Source organism: Amphiura filiformis, chromosome 13 (genome assembly GCF_039555335.1).
Source record: "Amphiura filiformis chromosome 13, Afil_fr2py, whole genome shotgun sequence".
In the NCBI taxonomy this organism is placed as follows: domain Eukaryota; kingdom Metazoa; phylum Echinodermata; class Ophiuroidea; order Amphilepidida; family Amphiuridae; genus Amphiura; species Amphiura filiformis.
Window position 1 is genome coordinate 42,254,945 of NC_092640.1, and position 23,525 is coordinate 42,278,469.

The 23,525-nt window shown below is 37.6% G+C and overlaps 1 protein-coding gene across 1 annotated transcript; it reads left to right on the forward strand.

The window, feature by feature from the left end:
- The first annotated feature begins 9,907 nt into the window (after positions 1-9,907).
- LOC140167677 (uncharacterized) lies at positions 9,908-10,561 on the forward strand. Its single transcript, XM_072190976.1, has one exon. The coding sequence runs from the start codon at positions 9,908-9,910 to the stop codon at positions 10,559-10,561; it is 654 nt and encodes a 217-aa protein (XP_072047077.1).
- The last annotated feature ends 12,964 nt before the right edge of the window (positions 10,562-23,525 follow it).

The following is a 23,525-nucleotide window of genomic DNA, read 5'->3' on the forward strand; positions in this document are numbered from 1 at the left end:
AAATGATTGAAGACTAAGAAAACACACAATGCAGACTATTACAGAATGGAGTAGGTAAGATGCCATGTCCATAGCTTTGCAGGAGTTTCGGACTAACAATCAACACATTCAAAAAATACAGTTTAAAAGTGAAGATTGTAGTGAATGATCAGTCCTTTATCATGTGCTTGCCACTATCTACTTTATAGTAAACTATACATTGCGAAATAATATAAAATTATTTTAAAATAAAATGTGCATGTAAGTTGAGTTAACATAGTGTATTTCTTGATTTTAATAATAAGCATGGGTAAAAAGCAGTAAAGACAAAAATACAGAACAATTTGGAGTAATGAATTAAAGAGTTGACAGGAGTTATAGGAGTTAATGTTTTTTGCTGTTTCAGTGTGCATGTTCTCACCATTGATGGTTTGGTGAACTGTCATGTAACATGGATGTAAGCGTGATCCTACAAAATGCCTTTCACGGTGACCCAAACTATTTACAAGACCTCTTCTGCATTGAGGCTGGCCTTCCCTTTTAAAGCGAATTTTTATTATGCGATTTGTCCAAAAGTTGTGACCAAATCATGCTAACCGTTTGCTCGAAAATAAGTGACAAATTTGAAACTTGCAGATTGCGGGAAATTGCGCCCAAAAGCAAAATCATAATTGAACAAAAAAAATGAAAATTGCGCAAAGCGAAAAACCCTCCAATTTAAAGGATTTGCGTGGAAAATAGTACACATACATCGCAAATATTACACAAAAGTTCATAATGGTCACTGAAAGAGGAATGCCTTAACATTAAGGTGTCTTAATATTCATAACAATTTGACGTAAGTAGATTAGTGTTTGAACAAGCGAGACTACCAATATTTCGCCAGTGAAATTTGAAAAAAAATTGAATTCTTGATTTATCGTTCACAAGGAATACCGGTATTTTTTTTGTATTTAGGTTTAAATTCAGTGAAGATTTCTATGTAGCATAATATTGATGCAGATTAAAAGGCTCCATGTGAACGGTCCAATGTGTGTCATCCAATTACGTTGTTTCTAACCTCTTAAATGACATGGTCTGAACTATACCGCGGTGTAATTGGAGAATTCATTTTTTTTGTCTCCGATTCAAAACGATGTTCAATTTATTGTAATGTGCCAGTCTAGAATGAGCGGAAGTAATGGATCCCAAAATGCAACGCATAACTGTTTCAAACAGCTACAATCACTTTTCAAAAATATATTCAATTTATTCAAATTATGGAAGTACGAGACAATCTTGTCCTTCCCGCATGTAGCAGTTATAGGTTGCGCGTACCAGATAGGTCATTTGCCCAAATTTTGGCCCCGTAAGGAAACCTATGCCAAATACCCTCGAGATCCATACCGAGGAGGGAGCGGAGAGGAGCGCCAAAGGCGCGACAGCGACTAAGCGGCGACTAAGCGCCAACACAGTTTTACACACCTATATTCTAGCTCACACAGCGCGTTACATAGGCAGTACTACCGCGACCGTGTTGATTTTGTACTGAAAATCAAGTCAGTGAGTTTCCTCGGGTTTATAGTCTTTGCCAAAGGGCCTTCGCGATCCATACCGAGGGGGCGAGATAGCGAGGCGCAAAAGTTTACTCTAGGCCGTATACTGGTATAATAAAATCATCATGTTTTAGTTCCCGTTCGAAGGGTTTCGTTTTCATGAATTGATGCGTGAGGGATGTGCGTGTTTTTTTCAATGTAAAATTATAGTAGTTTTCAGTGAGTGCTCGGGAAAAAGAAGGGGTTTTGTGAGATTCTGATTATAAACCGGCCTAGAGTACCTCAAAACTTGATAATTTCAGAAATTAAGGCGGAAGGAGACGAGAACAAAACCTAAATTTTATATGGCCTGTAGTGCTATAGTACAATATACCGTGGGCATCGCTTCCCCGAGCATTGGAACCAAACAAGACACACGCGTTCCCTGGGAGCGTTTATGGGATATCAGCCATTCAAAAGCATAAAAGGAAAACTGCGAATATAATTCTCGCAATGAATCTCGGGAAATCAACACAACTAAGAGCTTGGCCATGTTAAAAGGGGTTTCCCCTAAATATAATTGATCGGGAATTCGGTAACGTTTTATCGACATACTATCTTTCTGTTGTTGTTATGGTCAGGCTACAGACGTCCCAAGATACGATGCTTGATTCATCGTATTCAGACAAATATAATTAGCTCGCATAGTGACACTAGGTTTCGGTGATATTTGGTAACTCTATTTATTCATTACGGCGCATGCTCATATCAATGACGGGTTGTGCAATAATTATCTGTTACGATAATCGCCATCGTCACCTCATTTGCATAAGGGTTAGGGTTAGGTTCACTAGAATTAGGATAATCTGCATCGGGTTGCCGACCGCTATATATTTTGAAGTTGCTTCGAAGGGAAGTTTTGTGCGCCGGTCCACAGACTCTATAGAAAAGGATTTTAGATTCTTTCTAAAGTCTGTGGTGCGTCAGGAATATGCGTTATACGCTGCATGATCACAATGCAATTCTAATGATTAATGATTTAATTTCATTTAATTTCAGACAAATGAATATAGCATATCCAATATATTTTTAGGGAATTTAGGTGTTACGTACACATAAAATTTATGGATAGAGCTATATATTTGCGGCAAGCAACAAATTCTTCAAATGAATACAATATGAATTACAGTTGAGTGAAATGATGAGTGGGGCTAACATTATGAAGGGGGCACCTGCTCCTGGCGCTGATGTGGGAGAAGCGTTGAAGCGAGCACATTGCTAAGCATTGCCTTTGCGGATGTTGTGATAATAGGAAAATGGGGAAAATTTTAAATTAAAATGTCTTTGCAACGCTGTAAGTTTATTTTCAATCGAAATAAAAGAGCCACATTTTCTACATTATTAACTTTTACTATAGCTTGTGGATATGAGGATCATATCCTCGGAAAGGCAATTTTGTAACCTATATGATAAACATTATAAAACGGAAGAAACGTGGTACATCTTATTTTAAAATGTCAATAACCCAACTTGTAATGTGTCAACCGTGCCAATTACCTGAATATGTGTAAGATGTGATACATGAAAATTCACATTATAAGAATTTCAAAAGGAACCTTACGAGTTTCCGAGAACAACAGGTAATACACCCGGTATTACGTTTCACACTTTGTTTGGAGACATTTGGTACAAACTGTGTGCAAACAGTAGTACTAGGAAATGACATGATTTAACATCGCTATAACTTAAATAATTATTATTCTTATACACATCGAATCTTTCTGCATGACACTCCTGGATGTGGTAAATCAACATTCAACTTAATTTGTTTGTGTGTGTACAATTTCAAGAAAAATAAAATTCCAACTTGTTCAAAGAATCAACATTCATATTGGTAGATCACCTGCGTTTAAAGGTTGCATAATTATGATAAGAAATTAATTGTATTACACATAATCGTCTTTTTTGACGTTCTATTGATAATGAAATCTGTCATTGGGTATGCACTTTTGTTTCATTTCGTAGCGGCGTGCCTTTTGAACTTGAAGTTGATTGTAGTTCTGTATCCCTTTTTGTCGATCTATGATTAAACTTGCACATCATATCGGCCAAGTCATGACGTGGTCGAATTGTATTATGTAAGATACTCAACAATAATTTTGAAAGAATAATACACTCTTAAAACATCTACTCGATTTGACTAGATTACCAATGAAATACGATCTCACTAAATTTTCCGAGTCAAATTTGACATGATTTTAGAGACGATTTTGGGCTAACATTGACTCGGAAAATCTAGTAGGATTTTATTTCACTAAAAATGTAGAGACAAATCGACAAGATCATTTTAAGAGTTATACAAAATGGCAAAAATATGTGGAAATGCAGTACATGGAATGGAACGCAGGCTTGGAGATGCTAAGGGACACAAAAGGCAGCCACCAAACCACAAAGTAGCCTACTATACAGATTATTCAGCAAAACAATGGGCATTTTCAAGTTTCAAATTTTGGTTTATCTATTGTTCAGAAACTCGATATCAATAGATTAAAGTTAGCAATGCTCTGAATGTTCTGAATCGAATTAGCTTTTCGTAATAGGACATCAAATTTTAATCTAGGTGAGTGAAGACATGCTTTCATTTGCAGTTCTTTTAATATCACTCATACATAAATTCTAGACAGTTCATTGGTAGATTACCATTGATATTTTTACCATCAACCAATGCCGTTTGATAGTTTTTATCTAAGGTTTTGAATTGGTCAGACATTTAGTGATTATAGTGCGACCACCACACTCTTATAAAAACATACCGTTAGTATTTATACAGGGTGTCCAAAAAAAAGAGGCCCCTCATTACGCCCTCTTTTTCTCCTATTTCTAAAAAGTTGATTTAATATATTTTGGTATTTAAAGAAACCTTTAATCGTTAGCTTTAATAAATCAAAACAATTATTTCAATCGGCTCACAACTTTTAAAGATATGCCCTTTTGAATAAAAGTACCCGTTTTTCACTTTGTCCACGGATAGCAAACAGAGTGGTTGGGATGGCTCATGCTGTGGAGTGGCCTGCACGATCACCAGATCTCACACCATTGATTTTTTTCCTTTGTGTCAAAATCCAAGATCTTCGCAAACGTGTTCGCAAGTATCCGGCGCACAAGGGTGGTACGCAACGCAATTGATGCAATGAGGACCAGGGCTGAAACCTAGCTGTATTCGCCAAGGAGGCAACCAGGTAGAGGGCAGAGCAGCACAGTAAACTCACTTCAGAAGAACCAAAGACAAACCAAACAGCCTTTTAGGGCTACCTTTTATTGTAAATAAAAAAGAAAGCAAGAAACAACATAGTAAGAAAAAATAAGTAATTGCAAGTAAAGCAAAAGAAGTCCCATTCGGCATCCATTTTACCCACAAATTAATGACACTATTAACAAAACCCATTGCCCATAAACCCACCGGTAAAGCCCATTCCATAAATAAAGTTATTTTATAAAGTTATCATTGAGGAATGTTTGATATTCATGCATGGTATGTGTACTCCTTTTCAATCTTTGAAGTAGCCAAACTTTATCCGTGGACAGAGTGAAAAACGGGTACATTTCTTTAAAAGAGCATTATCTTCAAAAGTTGTGAGCCGATTGATATAATTGTTTTGGATTATTAAAGCTAACGACTCAAGGTTTTTTTACATACCAAAATATATTTGATCAACTTTTCAGAAATAGGAGAAAAAGAGGGCGCATTGAGGGGCCTCTTTTTTTGGACATCCTGTAGGTATAATAATATCGTATATAGCTCCCATATACATTTGTTTTGATCTGGCCCCATCAGAACCCAAGCGTGTATCTGCAAGGAATGACCCTTTAAGAGGCAGTCTCCCTTATTATGTACGGATTTGCGATACAAAAAAAAATAGAATTGTCTCTAAAAATAATTTTGGTACATATTAGCACCAACAACTCACATGTAAAATATGAGCGTGCACAGCGCCCTCGTTCAACTTGAAAAAATTCTTGAAATTTCAGCCTCTCTGAGCCTTACTTGCAAATGGTAAACTTTGGAGGTGCATAACATCGTGCGCCATCATCATCCCAACCTGCATTTTGCATTTTTTAAAGTACCAAATGGTTACATTACAAAAACCAAGAAAAAAAAATTGGGATCTTGATGGCGCACAAAATCAGCAAAGCCAATGATTTGATGAAAAGCGCCCTCGTGCAAACTTCAAAGCATCATAACGGGCTGCGCCATCAAGATCCCAAGTCCGAACAAGTTTGAAATTAAAGACCTCCATGGCAAGTTTCATTTTTCAGCAAAATTTTTTTGGGATTTCATTGGCGCACCGAGTTAACAGAGGTCAAAGGTCAAAATTTCCTATTTTCGCACATATTTGCACGCCTGTATTATTGCGCGCCAACGTCACCTGACTCTCCGAATAGCATTTCATCAAAGAAGAGTTAATTTTCTGCAAGAACTGAAAAAATTAGCTTGGGATCTCTTGATCTTTATATTTTTCTGATTTTTTGAAAATTTGACCTCTTTTTCCCACTCGCTGCACAATGTGGGATTTTTACTGCATCACAAAAAGATGCGCCAACAAGATCCCAATTTTATTTTTCATCGTCTAGCTTCTTTGGCGACCAGTAGACAAAAAACAAGCAACAGCTAATTGGGATCATGTGGGCGCACTAATATAAAAGAGGTCAAAGGTCAAGCTTTGTGCCAAAGTGATGCATATTTGCCTATGTGCAGCACGAAAGTGGAACTTTGACCCGCAATAAAAATGTGCGCCAACAAGATCCCATCTTACTTTTTGGATGATTGGATAAAGGGGCTTATGTATAACTGATAACAAGTAAAAAAAAAAAGTGGGATCATGTGGGCGCACTAATTCAATAGAGGTCAAAGTTCATACTTTGTGCCGAATTGGCATTACTTTGCCTATGTGCAGCACAAAAGTAGAACTTTGACCCGCAATAAAAATGTGCGCCAACAAGATCCCATCTTACATTTTGGATGATTGGATAAAGGGGCTTATGTATAACTGATAACAAGTTAAAAAAAAAGTGGGATCATGTGGGCGCACTAATTCAATAGAGGTCAAAGTTCATACTTCATACAAAATTAACCGATTTTTAGCCTAAAGTTGCCGAATTCAGCAACCTTTCAATCAAATTTTGCAAAATATGACTAAGTATTTTGACAAAAATTTTTTTTACTCTCACCAACTACCATGATGGAATCAGCACCATTTGAAATGCACTCACACAAGTTTCTATGAGACATGTCTGGTGATCCCCATTGAAAAAAAATTCGGCACAAAGTATGAACTTTGACCTCTATTGAATTAGTGCGCCCACATGATCCCACTTTTTTTACTTGTTATTAGTTATACATAAGCCCCTTTATCCAATCATCCAAAAAGTAAGATGGGATCTTGTTGGCGCAAATTTTTATTGCGGGTCAAAGTTCCACTTTTGTGCTGCACATAGACAAAATAATGCCAATTCGGCACAAAGTATGAACTTTGACCTCTATTGAATTAGTGCACCCACATGATCCCACTTTTTTTTTACTTGTTATCAGTTATACATAAGCCCCTTTATCCAATCATCCAAAAAGTAAGATGGGATCTTGTTGGCGCACATTTTTATTGCGGGTCAAAGTTCCACTTTCGTGCTGTACATAGGCAAAAAATATGCATCACTTTGGCACAAAGCTTGACCTTTGACCTCTTTTATATTAGTGCGCCCACGTGATCCCAATTAGCTGTTGCTTGTGTTTTATCTATTGGTCGCCAAAGAAGCTAGACGATGACAAATAAAATTGGGATCTTGTTGGCGCATCCTTTTGTGATGCAGTAAAAAGCCCACATTGTGCTGCGCGTCATTGTTCGAGTGGGAAAGAGGTCAAATTGACCTCCAAAATGAGGCTAAGTCCATTTTCAAAAATCAGAAAATATGAAGATCAAGAGATCCCAAGCTATTTTTTTCAGTTCTTGCAGAGAATTACCTCTTCTTTGATGAAATGCTGTTCGGAGAGTCAGGTGACGTTGGCGCGCGATAATACAGGCATGCAAATATGTGCGAAAATAGGACATTTTGACCTTTGACCTCTGTTAACTCGGTGCGCCAACGAAATCCCAAAAATTTTTTGCTGAAAAATGAAACTTGCCATGGAGGTCTTTAATTTCAAACTTGTTCGGACTTGGGATCTTGATGGCGCAGCCCGTTATGATGCTTTAAAGTTTGCACGAGGGCGCTTTTCATCAAATCATTGGATTTGCTGATTTTGTGCGCCATCAAGATCCCAATTTTTTTTCTTGGTTTTTGTAATGTAACCATGTAAAAAAATGCAAAATGCAGGTTGGGATGATGATGGCGCACGATGTTATGCACCTTCAAAGTTTACCATTTGCAAGTAAGGCTCAGAGAGGCTGAAATTTCAAGAATTTTTTTAAGCTGAACGAGGGCGCTGTGCACGCTCATATTTTACATGTGAGTTGTTGGTGCTAATGTACCAAAATTATTTTTTAGAGACAATTCTATTTTTTTTTGTATCACAACCCCCCTTATTCATGTACATAATAAGGGAGACTGGCTCTTAAACAAACAACATGTCTGTATTTTTAACATTTCTATTATGGCAGATCCCTAAAAAAAACACAAGATAAAAAACTGGCGCACCGTGTATAACCGTAACGTGAACTTGTGTAATCATTTCTTGCTATATGCATATTTCTCACGTTTGAACTTTTCATTCGAGTGAATAAAATGCGTCTCGACATCGACTTAATTTATCTTTTTATAGAAAACCCAATTGTACCATTCTAATCACTTATCAGAGTCTGAAGTGCTAGTGCTGGATAAAGATTTTAAAACAAATCGGTAATTTCTTCCAAAATAGTCTGTGATATACTCTCATACACTTTTTGCCATAAATGCCGCTATACATGATGGGGAATTTTAAATAAATGCGTCTTGAAGACAACGTCTATTATTGTCTTCAAATTTAATGACAAAACCTTTCGAAAAAAAAAACACATGACATAAAAGTTTTTCAAATGTTATTAACATAATGTTACAATATTTTGCTGCAATTTCTAAAAAAGAAAGCAAAATTATACTTCTACGCTACTTAAAAGTTTTTAAACGTATCGTTTTGACTGTAATACTATATAACACTTCCTTTAAACAAGTTTTGGCAACCTTTCCTAACCTTTTACGTTATTCATCAATTCAACAATAACACACCACCTTCTATTCAAAAATATATAAGGGATTTTGAAGGAAATCTCGAAGCGTAATTAACAAATTTACAAAAAATCGAATCAAAATCTGTTAAAGTCGCGACATCAAGTTTAGCAAATCCAAGACATTTAAATCGTCAGCTACTTGAAGTGGCTGCCACGTCTACGGACCCGTCGATCCACTTGAACCAAACGTCTTTACTATAGCTTAATCATGAACCAAAGTAGAATTTTTAAATTTCAAACATAGGTTGCTAGGCAATGTAAGGAGGGAGTGAACAGTTGATAACATAAAGGCAATATACGACAGTCATGACAGTAATGTACAGAAACTACTCTTTTGCCAAAATCGAACTCGGTTAGGACTCTGACACAAAAGGACTCGGCTCGGATCGGACTCGGACAAAAAGAAGGCTCGGACTCGACGCCGGGGAAGAATTACCTCAAATGATCATGAGAGCACTTGCTTTTTTTTTATCTTCAAGGCAATCCTTTATTTCTGTTCTATCTGGAACAACCAATTAACCACCTTGATTCCTCTTTATCAGGGAGCACCGCTAAACTGGGAGAACTCGCTAAGGACTGGAGGGGCGTAAGACCGTATCTCCACATTATACAACTCTGGGAAATATATAGCCATATTATGTTTATTAGCTCAGCTTTAGAGCAACAGACATGAAAACATCTTTGAATAAGTTCATCAGGATTGTTAGATATCAATTACTGGTAAATTATGCTTTACAAATCCACTTGATTACTCACGTTTGAAAAGTCAAAGGAAAGACAAATTAAGAAGTTAAACAGCCTCAAAGACAAAAATGAAGATCTAGCGAAGAAAAATAATGCCGTACCGGATATTGACTTGGCGGGAACACAGCTGAAAAAATGGGTTGTAAACAACACAAAAAGGAAGCTTACGGACTCGCAGAATTCCCTGCTGGCAAAAGGTTTAAATTTCGCAGAGTCGGTGGACAGGATTCCCAACGAGGATTTCATTGTCGCGGCCGAGAAAGTGAGTTGGAAATTACCACCTGGAGAAGCACAAAACCTACGTGCGGAAGTCGCAGGAGTGTTAAAATCAGCAAAAATCCCGAAATCGAACAGTAGCAAAGAGGAAAGAGTAGCACTCAAACAGTTGAAAAGGACAAGTCAATCATAATAATGGGTGCAGACAAGGGTAGAAGCACGGTTGTTACATCTACCGACGGTTATGAAGAAAAGGTAAACAACTTGCTTAGTGATGAAAAAACTTACGAGAAACTTAAAGGAGACCCCACTTCAAAGTACACGCGGAAGTTGTTGGGTACCTTACAGAGACTGAAGAAAGAAAACAAGATTGACAATAACCAATATAAGTTGCTCTACCCATCTGCTGAAAGTACACCACGCATATACTGCACCACAAAGATTCACAAAGAGGGATACCCGGTCAGACCAATTGTGGATTACACTGGATCCATCGCGTATCAGACATCTAAAGCGTTAGCGGAGATTATGTCCCCCACGGTAGGAAAGACAGCCCATCATGTCACCAACTCGCGGGGATTAGCGGAAGAACTAGCTACCGTCAGAATTGACGACGAGGACATTTTTAATTCACATGATGTCGTGTCACTGTTCACGAATACACCTATCAATAAAACGCTGGAGATAGTGAGAGATTATCTGGACAAGGACACCACGCTGAAACAAAGAACATTGCTTAACACCGAGGACATCATCGAATTACTTGAATTTGTCTTGACGACGACATATTTTTCCTTCAGGGAGAAATTTACATGCAGAAATTTGGAGCGGCCATGGAAAGCCCAGTGAGCGCGATTATCGCGAACATTTTCATGGAATGGCTGGAACAAAAAGCCATAGCCAATGCACCCATCGCTTGTCGTCCGAAATTATGGAAAAGATATGTCGACGATATCCTCGAGATTATACCAAAGGGCACTACGCAAGAACTGACAGATCACCTCAACAAAGCGGATCCAACCAACAACATTAAGTTCACGCCCGAGGAAGAAGCTGAAGGAAAAATACCTTTCCTCGATACGCTGATCAATCGGAAAGAAGACGGTTCGGTAAAGACAACAGTGTACAGAAAGAAAACGCACACCGACCAGTATTTAAACTTTGCTTCGCAACATCCCTTACACCAAAAATTGGGTGTAGTCAGAACATAAACAACAGGAGGAGGAACACATCAAACATGCGCTAAATCAATGTGGATATCCTAACTGGACGATTGAAAAAGTAAAACATCAGATCAGAGATAAAACCAAAGCGAAGAAGAAAGTAAAGGACAAGAACACAGAAAGAAGTAAGGGCATGGTAGTGATACCCTATGTCCAAGGTGTATCTGAAAGACTGCAACGTGTGTTTAAAAAGCATAACATCCAGACAGCGATGAGACCACACAATACGCTGAAACAAAACCTTGTACACCCCAAAGACAAAATAGAAGCCACCACAACTTGCGATTGTGTTTACGAAATACCATGCAAAAGTTGCAAGAAGTCGTACATTGGGGAAAGCGGCAGACCTTTCGGGGTAAGACTGAAAGAACATTTAAAAGAATCGGAAAAGATAACAGAGAGGAAATTCACACGCGCTGTTCGAAAGGAGTCGGTCGATGAAATTAACAAGTCCGCCATCATAGACCATGTTTCACAACAAAACCATGTCATTGATATTGATTGGGATGGAGCCAAAGTAATCGACAAAGACTCATGTAAGCAAACCAGATGGATTAGAGAAGCAATGTGGATCAGAAAACGGGGGGCCAACGTTATCAACCGCGATGAAGGGACATACTCACTCAATCATGTATATGACCAGCTATTACAAAGAACTACACCCTCTGGAGATGAGAGTAGGAGTGTTGCTGGTTCATCACATTATTGATGAAGTCTTCCGTAGGAAGATGAAAAGTCTAAAAACGTGAGTAATCAAGTGGATTTGTAAAGCATAATTTACCAATAATAGACATGAAAACCATTGGTCGCTGGGATTGAAACAAACACAAAATCAAACGATGGTCCTGGAATGAATGCGGTGAAAGTAAGTGATTTTTCACCATTGTCACCATTCATGATGTTCTCTATCAGCTGTTCATGAAGTCTGAAAGACTGAAACTGTGAAAACCATTTTTGTAAGTAAAGTCGTTCGTCTTCCTCATGAGAAAAACAAAAACAAATCGTCGCCGGAGTGCTACACTATCGTAAGTGACATTTTTGGCCAAAATGAGATTTTGACGAATTATGGAAGGCCATATAAAAACGCACATTTTAAACCAGGTTTTAAGTTTCAAAATTGCTTAATTATTTTTAATTATTAAAATAAAATATCGTAAGTGCAATGCAATTTTAATTAATGCATGCAAGACTATCGTATGTGCCACTTACGATAGTCTTGCACGCTAATTTTGTTTTTTCATTTGCTGCAAGACTATCGTATGTGCCACATACGCTACTTTATTGGGCCTAAACAACAAAATCACGGAATGCTACACCATCGTAAGTGCAAAACAGTCTCTAACACATCACTGGCTGTGACGCTGACGGCTGTATGCGTTGTCATCATGCTGGTTAAGTTCATAGCTCCCATGACTGGTAATAGAGACGATCAATCCGGTGTTTTTAGTTTTAGATTCAGTAATAAATCTTGAGAGATAACATTACGGCAAAAGGTGTCTTGCTATTGTACATATTATGTACCAAAATAAATTAACACTTGTTAAGAAACATAAAATGACAAAATATTGGATATTTGAGCCGATATTACGCATATCCTAATTTAGCAAGAATGCTACACTATCGTATGTGGCACATACGATAGTGTTGCACTCTACACCTATTTCTATTTGAGTGCAACACTTTCGTAGTATAGTACTACCGCGACCACTGCGATCTACACTCATTTCAATTTGAGTGTAACACTATCGTATGTGGCACTTACGACATCTAAATCAGTTAATAATTCATCGATTTATTAACTTTAACACCATTTATATAGCTTATATTATTAAAATCAAATTGCTTTACATTCCCATATCATTTTATGGCTACTTTGAAACAAACGGCTACGCTAAACACAAAAATGCTCCTCCTGTAAAACTGTCCAAACTGCACTTACGATAGTGTAGCACTCTGCCGACGAAATAAACCCCCGTAAAAACCCAACAACAACAAAATAAAAAACAAACAAATAAAACCCCTCATAGGGCAGCTTTTTTGTTTCTAATTTACTCGACCATGAATTAAGGTGCGATACAGCATGATCGTCCTGAAATGGATTTGAACTATAAGCTCTGTAAAATTGTAACGCACCGTGGATATAATATAGCATGGATCATTTAAAATTGAAGTCTATATTCACCTACACAGGTATTGTCACCAAATTGGAAATTGTATTTTCTTATCAAAATGTATTACAACAATAGCTGAAGAAATATTGAAGATGGCTTGCATGCAATTGAAAGGATTGTTATGTAAGTTTGAATAACGGCATTATTTGTCATTTTACAAAAATTGTGAAACTTTGAATTTTTGTTTAAACATCGTGACCCATGCAGTTGACATCGGCACGCAATGGCTAAATTGAGATGAGTCAATATTCGTCGAGTAAATCGCGTTGATTCCATAAGATACACGCAAAGCTTCTTAATGGAGACAACTTTCTTAGAACTAATCTGGTGACGGATGAAGTAATACAAGACGTATACGGGATGGGTGTTTGAGCACACCTGAACCTCATTCCTTAGACAAAAACCGGTGGGGTATTTATATTATAGGCTATTATAATGGTAGTAAGGAAGATCCTTTGAGGCGATATCCTGTTTCAAAAACAAAGATGTGGAGAGGGTTGTTATGAAACTGTAAAAATTATTGGCCAAGAATATAACCATACCGTATTTGGTTAAATCTTAGATAATATGGTAAAAAATAGATTTATTCAATTATATCAGATAAGACATTTAGATAACTTGCACAACATTTTGTAGCGTTTTGCCGATCTTTTTAGCCGATCTTGTTGCGCTATACACGTATATATAAAAAATAATGACGAAACTAGTGCAAAAATTGTATGAAATAGAATCATCCAATAATCCTTCACATTGACGCAAGGTATCCAATACGCCTTCGGGTGTTCTGAAAAATAATATGTATGTGCATAATGCATGATTTTTATATCCTGTTGCGTTCCTTGATATCCATGATATATCGGTTGGTGAAGGCTGGCGATATGACGATGAATTCATACACAAGTTGCTCAAGATGAGCGATTAATTTCCAACCAATAAACTCATCGGTACGGGTGTTTCCAATCGGTGTTTCGCTATTCAATTGAATTCATACTCCATCGCTGAGCGACGAGCGATTGGTTTAAGCGAAGCAGCGTGCTTTATGTTGCGTCCATTGGGAAAAACACGCTACCTCATTGGTAAAATACCAACCGCTCGTCGTCGCCAGTCAGTGATGGAGTATTAGTATTGGGCCTGGAGGAAGCCACTTCGCTATGAAAAATGAAAAAATGAAAATGGAACTTCAGTATACAGAACACCTATGCCTCATGCCTCAATATCACGTATCATCGCAATTCGCAAGGGCAAGGACGACGTATTAAATTAAAGTACGGTACCCTCTATAATACGCCTGCTTTTATAATCGGCGTTTTGAGGGGATGGGAGGGTTTTTTTGCTTTGTCTTGTTTTTGTTTGTTCGTATGAATGGCCAATGTTGTAAATCGACAACGACGACGCGTCGATGATAGCCGGTGGTTAGATGGTGATCCCCTTTCTGATATGGTCTATATTGCCTCTGTGGGCAACCCAATAAAATCTTTTCCACAATATCAATCTCTTATATGTCATCTCATGTATATACAAATATATTATATAAACAAATACGCAAATACAAATGCATAGGTGCACGGTGGCGAAGTGGTACAGGCTTTACCTCGTAATCGGAGGGTTACGAGTTCGAGCCCGGCGCGCCGCCGTGGCGGTGTCATCGTACTGTACACTTGGGCAAGGCACTTTACCTCACTCGCTTCTCTCTACCCAGGGGTGAAATGGGGAGCTGTTAGGAGGAATATTGTCCATTGAGCGCCGTCCAACGTGAACGGTGTGAGCATTTGGGCATTGTATGGCAGCTGACATATTCTAATGACAGCGGAATAAATGTAAAGCTCTTTGATACATGTGAAAGGCGGTCTATAAATGATAACATTTATTTACTTATTAAATGTAATTCAATTGTCTAATTAGAGTCATTTTCGGTATAATGTTTTAACACAATAGTAGAGGTTTTAAGAGACGTAAATACCTTAAAACGCTCCATACATAACTGATTGCTATCTTCAGTAGATAGCATAATTACATTTACCATTTTAAACTGTTTTATATATAGTTTTCTTTAGAGCTTCAACAAACACGGTGTGCATAATGTTGCTAGTGCTCGCCTGATATATTTATTCATTCATTCATATTTTTTATTACCATAAAAAATTTAATGTCAAGTTTGTAATTTAGGTGCAAAATTATGGATGTAAGGAGTTTGCTGTAATTTTCAATTAAAACGAGAATTTTCTTTACTGGTAATCAACCTGTTCCCGGTATTAATGAAATTCTTAACAAAATCATCATTCTTTACTTTACGTTTTAGGTGAAACTTCATCGCAAACGGTTCGTTAATCGGAAGAGGCAAAATTACGATTTTTGAGAAATTTGTCTCCGGTTATTGGATCCAAATATGGCTGGTTAACATTGGCCTTTCCTTCTTTATCATCAGTATGTCACCTGAAAATAATTCCTCGAGAGAGATAATACCTTCAGTCCAGTCGTATAAAGTCTAAATAATGGTTCATTTTTTATTCTCATTTCAGCTACTGTAGTCCGCTACTTGACGAAAAGATTTATCTACGAATATGATCCCACGTTAGGTAAGTTAATTTGTTTGATTGTTGTTGTTTGTGCCTGAATGTGGGTAGTGTTTGTATGGAGGGTGCGCCGGGGTGAGGTCAGGGCTGTCAACTCTCACGCAGTTTCACGCATTTGGCCACTTTTACACGCTCAGTAAAATCTCACGCATTGGCAATATATAGTTCGAGAATTTTTCCATCTTAGCTTCTCGAACGCCCCGGCGACAAAAATCAGGTGTCAACAATTAATAAAATTAATAATTAATTAATTTTAGTCGCGAAACAATATTTCCGTCTTGGTACCCCTGTCGACGATATTTCGCGCCAAGCAATTCCTAAAAGTTGACAGCCCTGGTGGTGGTGGTAGTGGTGGTGGTGGAGGGGGAGTATGGGGCGCAGACCGGTGTAATAAAGATCTGCAAATGTGAATCTTGATCTGACTTTTTACCGCCTAATGGGGACGCACATCCCCAACCGTGGACGTCCACGGTTGTCGGAGTTTTCCAAAATGTACCGCAGCGTGTCACGTTTGTTAGGTAGGGGGTGCCCCTTGGTATGTAAACAGTGAGTCTTATTAATTCGAAATATTCAAAAAGGTAAGGCTATAGAAACAAATTATTTCGATCTTTCGATCGACCATCCATGCTTGGTCGATCCTTATTATTTATGAAATCAATAAATTGACAATGTTAATTTTGATAACATAAGAATCTTTGTTTGTTTTGATATTGACCAATATAAATTTAGCATTAATTCTGATTAATTAGTGATTAATAACAAGCATCGAAGTAGCATCGACGGTCGATCCAAAGATCGAACAAATTTGTTTCTGATGCCTAATCAAATGTGCCAGGTACAAATGCTACAGATACCAATATATCATTTTGATTGAAATCGTTTCTAAATTTAGATTTGATAAGAACCTTTTAATAAGATGAATTCCAAGTATTAATGTATATCGACGTTATTTATATATTTCATTTTCTTCAAATGCAGAATTCACATATCGACACCAAACGTCCATTGATGATGAAGTCGTTACCATGGAGATTTTAGATACAGCTGGTCAGGTGAGAATCTCATATCTCTAAAAAGTCTACAGACTATAGCCTCATCTTTCAGTCCGAGTTCAACGACCCCCCCACACCATCCCTAAACACGCTTTTTTGCCCACTTTTATACACTATGTTGACTATTTCATACAGCAAAAGAATTTTCATTCAATCAGTCGCTGAATGGCTTGCGATTGAAGTACAAACCAAGTATCATTATCCATCACGTTCCAATCGGGTTGATAACGTTGAAGTTGTTGCTCTGTCGATTTCAGTTATTATTTTTGCTTTAATTATCATCAGTTCTCGGAATTATTTATTACCAGGACTCTGACTAAGATAGCAATGATCAGTGACAATGGCCTTGTTACTTGTTTATAACCCTCATATAACAAGGCCATTGAAGAGTTTTGCATATCAATTTGATCTCTTCAAACGTGATGCGTTTTTGCATTGTAATGACTTCCAGGAATGACATTTAAGTGAGAAGGAAAGCTACCTAGATATCCATGCCCTTATTAGCTACAGTTTCCGTCAAATATTCTCAGAATGCCATGCATTGTCATGGGCTCAACATAATTTGGAATTTCTTTATACCTATGAAAACCGCTTGTAATTTTAGGCCCAAAACACGGCGTTTATCGGGCTAAAAAGGAAGATGTAAAGGGTACTTCTTCATTTATTTTTCTTCGGGATTCAATGGAAAAAAAATAGGGAGCGTGTCCCCTCACCCGCGCTTCCGTCACCTCTGGATAAACACGTATGTTTCTTTTTTATCCCGAGTATGCAATTTAGGTTGAGTGTGTTTTTGGTGACAATAGGTGTAAATTGGTTAAATATACAATTTCTTCTAAACAAAACCAAATTTTACTCACTAGTTTGACGGTTTCGCTTTTCATGGTCGAAAAGCATAATCAGAATATTGATTGTTGATCACTTCTTCCGGTTGGACGATTCCCGACGACAGAGGGTGTAGAAATGTCACTCAGTAGAGGATCATATACGTGACTTAGATAGTGTGCCCCGTCGTCCCTATTCATGACGTTGGGTCCTCTTCTACGAATCCAGATTGATTCCTTGATGCGTCTTATATTTTATTTGCATTACACTCCTTGCTAAGGATTTTTGAATTGTCCCAATCTATTACGTGGTTCTGTTGAACTGCATGGTCTGCAATAGCCGATTTTGATTGTTCAGTTTCTGACTGTTTACGTGTTTGACGCGTGTAGTTTTGTTTTGTCTTTTGCACCCTCATAGTTTCTTTTTGATGTTCTTTGAGTCGCGTTGCAAACTTCCTTCCGGTCTCACCAACATAAGTGTTGTTACAATTGGTACAAGGTATCTCATAGATGCAATCCGTGCTGTTAATGGGGTCAACCTTGTCCTTGGGATGGACTAGAAGTTTGCGGAGGTTAACCAAAATTGGAAACAGGAAAAGTTCCCCACGCAAATTACGATCGTAGTAGTGGTATTTTGTCCCAGTGAATGCGCGCAGCGCTTCAGTTTTCGCGACAGAAGATGTAGTAAGGAATACCGTAAAGCATGTGAGGATACGGGTAGCCATATTGGGGTGAATTTTGAGTGATAAATTACTGAGAGCAGTGAAAATTCGTTTACGAATATTAGTCGCGAGTCAAATTTACCACAAAGCAATAAAATCAAAATGATTTCAATTAGCTGAGTTCTTACGGTGTTGTGCACCCTTAATGTTATTGTGTGTTCATCTTGGTCTTCATAGGATGTCAACGATGTAGTTAATCATTTTTCCCATTATGATCTTGGGAGTTGAAAGTAACATGGAGTAGAAAACAAATGAAGTGATTGAACTACCGGTTTTAAAAAGTTTGTCAGTTTGCAGTATGCTACAGAATATTTCCAACAAAGTTCTGTTAAACATCACTTAATATGCTTAACGTGACCTTATTAATTTGTTTTTCTGTTTTGCAGGAGGAAACGATACACAGAGAAGGTCATATAAGATGGGCGGATGTCTTCCTATTAATATACAGCATCACGGACAGAAAAAGTTTTGAAGACATTGTGCAAATCAAAAACTATCTCGATGAAATCAAGAAAGCCAGAAATGTTTCTTTAATAATCATTGGTAACAAAAATGACTTGGATCACATCGTCGCTGTTTTGGCATAAAATAAAAAAATTAAAAAAATGTTGGTATTTATACAGCGCCTTTCACATGTGAACATGTACCAAAGCGCTTTACATTTATTCCGCCGTCATTAGAATATGTCAGCTGCCATACAATGCCCAAGGCATGCTCATACCTTTGGGCGGCGCTCAATGGACAGTATTCATAACAGCTCCCCATTTCACACCTGGGTGGAGAGGAGTAATCGAGATAAAGTGCCTTACTCAAGGGCACAACACGATGGCGTCGCCGGGGCTCGAACCCGCAACCTTCAGATTATGAGTCCTAGCCCGTTCCGCTCGGCCACCGTGCTCCCTTATACTGTCGTATGACGAAAAATGCCGTTTTGAGAAAATCGCGTTTAAAGTTTTTCCAATTTTTGAAGACCCACTGGAGAGCACCAAAGTAAAATATGTTTGTTATTATCAAAGAATATAAATATAGAGAATGGTCTTCTCACATTGAGAAGATTTCAAGCTCCGTTTCTAAACGTAATGGTTTGTTAAGAAGGCTGAGAAACATCTTGCCCAAGGAAACTCTCATTCTTTTGTATAAAACGCTCATCATTCCGCAACTTGATTATTGCGATACTGTGTGGGGCAACGCTGCTAAGACGTCCCTCAGTAGACTTGATAAACTTCAAAATGCAGCTGGTAAGATCATTCTGGGGCTCCCACGCAGATATCCCACCGAAGTACTTCTCAACAACCTGAAATGGGATAAACTGGATTGCTGCCGTAATTTCCATCTAAATATAATGGTGTACAAAAGCCTTTGTAACCTACTCCCATCACCCCTGTGCAATATATTCCACACAGTTGCTTCGAGTCACAACCACCTGACTAGAGCAGGGTCACAAGGTAATCTGATCATCCCACTTAGTAAGAGCGAGTCGGCTAAGCGAAAATTTACATCCAGAGGCGTGGTCTCTTTTAATTCATTGCCAACCCAGGTTAAAGTACCATTACCTCATACACTAGGCCGTTTCAAAGCGATGTGCAATTAAACTATTTAATTATTCAGGTTGTTGCATGATGGTCGGCTGCAGTGCGGACTCTGTTCTGCGGGCTGTCTTAGAAGCCTGCCGACATTGCTGCACTGCAGCCGACCAGCACAGATGTGCTTCCTTGGTGTGTTCATATATGAAGAGCTTTGTTTCAGAGCCCCTTACATCCATTTGCCCATTTTTGGGAGCGCATCAGCGGATCATCGGGGGAGTCGCTGGTATGTGGGGGTTTGCAGCAGGGGCGGTTTTTGGCGGGATGCTTGGGTAGGATGAACATCCTGCCAAAGACTGATTTTGTTGAGGGGCTCCTTGTATCGGTGATTGTTTTGATGATTTGTTGATGTGTTCTCGGGGTTGGGCGGGTGGATGTGGGGGGTTTTGAAACAGAGCTCTTCATATGATGTTATTTGTTAAATCCATGGTATGTAATTCTTTTGTATGTATTTCATTTGTATTTTTGATGTATTTTGTTTGACCCCTGGGCCAGACTGGAAATCAGTGTGGACCACTGAGTTTGTTCCCCAGGCAAAATAAGATCTAATAAAATAAATAAAATAAATAAAATAATCAATAATATATTTGTCTTTGTTCTCAACTTAATATAAACTTTTTATTCATTCACTAATTAGAAGTAATTAATCTGCAAACTCATACGGCAGTATGCCAAAATATGCACAATTTGACAACCTATGTAAAAATATATGATACGCCATGTGATACGACAGTATGCCAAAACAATAGAAAACTGCAATTACACGGTGGCCTATGGCGACGTATCATGATACGACTATGATACGACTGTATGCCAAAACACAGAATGAAGAATTAGGGGGGGGGGTGTTGCATAAAAAACATGTCGTATCATACTAATTAGTGCCATATCTCATTAACTAATTACATTTAGGTCTCAAAACTTTGTGAATATATAGAGTTTCATTCATAGATTTTGAAAGTTTATATAACTCATTTTGGCCAAAAGTCGTCATACGACACTATGCCAAAACAGCGACGACATTCGTGAACATGGTGAAGTGACGGTGGAAGAAGGAGAAAAATGCGCCCAAGATCTAGAATGTGCTTTCTTCGAGAGCTCCGCTTGCTCCGGGGATGAGAACATACGTGAAGCCTTTCATGAACTCTATAGAGAGGTTAGAAGAAGAAAGGCGATAGAGAACGGGAAAGGAAGGCGAAGAAGCTCTATCCAACAGATGAAACAGGTTTTGAATAAAACTTTTACAAAGATTAACAATAGACAATAGAGCTGTTTTGGATCTGATGGGGAAGTATTTACTTCGTTTACCATGAAGTTTATATCCTGATGCTAAAGTGACATGAGGAAATATAACAGAAATAACGGAATCAGTATTTTTTATAAGATGTTTACCAATTTAAGATCAATAGCAATTTATATCGCTAAATGTGTTGTTATATCGCTAAAGATAATATTAAACTTTACAATGGATAATATACACATTAACCAGCCATATGTACACAATAATAAATTTGAATTTATAAATTCATGAGAGAGACCACTGCATGGAGGCTACCATAACAACTTGGCGGCAGTGTCTGGCGAGTGGCCCCTATCACACATTGGGCTATACTTTTTAATGTCAAGACAGCTGTTGTCATCAGCAACATGTCGCTCATAATTTGGTGTAAAAAACTGTGATAAAATTAACCGCTAATTCTTTTCGTTTAACAGGGTTCATCAATCACACCATATGAATTTGGTAGTCAGTCGTTTTGTGAAAACCAACGAATATCCTCATTTTGTCTTTCTATTCATTTGTGAGGGGCTCGAGCTTATTCATATAAATGCTTTTTCTGATATATTGTCGTGTAATGGCTGCCCCCATGTATGGTGAATTTATAAATTCGAATTAATAAACATAGTGTACAGGGCTGTTAGTAGCAAAATGGGGATTGACCCTGATAAAATGGATCGATATGTAAGTACTCTGTCTCCAAATATTTTAACAAGAGAAATTGTTTCATAATATAAGACCAAGGACAAGTATATATGATGAAAATTGATAAAAAAATGTTTTGACATTAATCCATTTTTCGAATTTCATCCAAAAGATTAAGAGGGTTCGAATAAATACATGAGAGCTAATCTTAACTCCATTACAAAGAAAGAAGAAAAAAACAAGCAGCGTATTTTGCTAAACATTTGTAAGAAAAATAAATTACATTTACCATAAAAACCATTGAGGCTGTTAATCGGTTCCTCTTATTTCCATGCCTAGAACCACTGGGCTGTTAAATTGTCGGTCCCGTTGTCGGTCACGGGGAGGAAAGCGTCGGAGGGGGGGTATGGGTAGGAGAGGTTGTTTCTTACCTTATCTACCGTAACCATGGTAACGAACGTCCTAAAGTTTTAAATAAGTTTATTTTCTGCCAAACTGAAGGCAATTTTATGATAGATAGAAATTATTAAGATATATCCCAGCAAACACATAAACGGTATTAATACGTTTTCTTTAGCAAGACGTCTTAATAACACTAAATGTCGGATTATGAAAACGAAAACGTTTAAAACATTTTGTATGAAAAAGATGACAGCTTGTTATGGATATAAATCTTACCATACAAAACAATAAATGCTCATTTAAATATACCAACTATTGGTCATAAAATGTTATTTTGAAGTGTGCGATTTAACAAAGTATCGAGATAATGTTTTGTAAGTGACCGTTTGTTAATGGTTTTTCAATGTGATGCTTCTTATGCTTCAGACAACTGGGAAAATGTACAGATTACTAGTACACATGTTAAGGGCTCTTATAGCAACGTTTGGACAGTATTTTCGTGGGATATGAGAGCACATCAGACATATCGAATTGCATTCTGAATACGAAAAATGTCCTTCTGATATCAAATAAATAATACACTTTCTATGGCAAATGATTAAAAATTGATTTTTTTTGATATTTAACAGTCCTCGAAATAAACTTTATAGATCTAATGCTCTGCACTTCAAGTGTGTGTAGCTGGGACGAAAAGCCGACGATCAATTGAAAATTTTGACCTTTCGTATTAAGAATATCGATTTCCCCCAAACACCAAAACAATTAAAGTCTTTTTGAGAAAAAAATGTATATCTTCAATATGAGGTAAACACTTTTAATTGATCGTCGGCTTTTCATTTATAAAGTTTACTTCGAGGACTGTTAAATATCAACATTTTTAAAAATGTCAAATTTTAATAATTTGTGATAAAATTTGTATTATATCGCGAATTTCAAAAAATCAAAATTATTTGATACCAGAAGGACATTCTTCGTATTCAGAATTCAATTCGATATACCTGATGGGCTCTCATGTCCCACAAAAATACTGACCAAAATTCAAAAACTATAACGCGCTAAGGCGCCTGCAGACTTTTTAGTGCATGTAGAAAAGTCGATGTAACATCAAACATTAAGCGAAGTCGAAAACTAATTGTCAATGGGGCGAAATATATTTTATAGAAAATTGTATACCCTTGTGTATAATATGACGTAAGCCGTTGCTTTCTTCCATGCTTGGAAGCACATCGGTGGTTCAAGATGTGTGGGCTCACCTGTGTTAAAACAGGTGCCTGTTTCTGTATTGCATTCATAATGGCTTTGTTATATGTTTTTTGTCGTTGCTATGCAACCTCAGGTGGTCGAA

Coding starts and splice junctions, on each gene's coding strand:
- LOC140167677 (XM_072190976.1), top strand. CDS start 9,908: ATGGGTGCAGACAAGGGTAGAAGCACGGTTGTTACATCTACCGACGGT.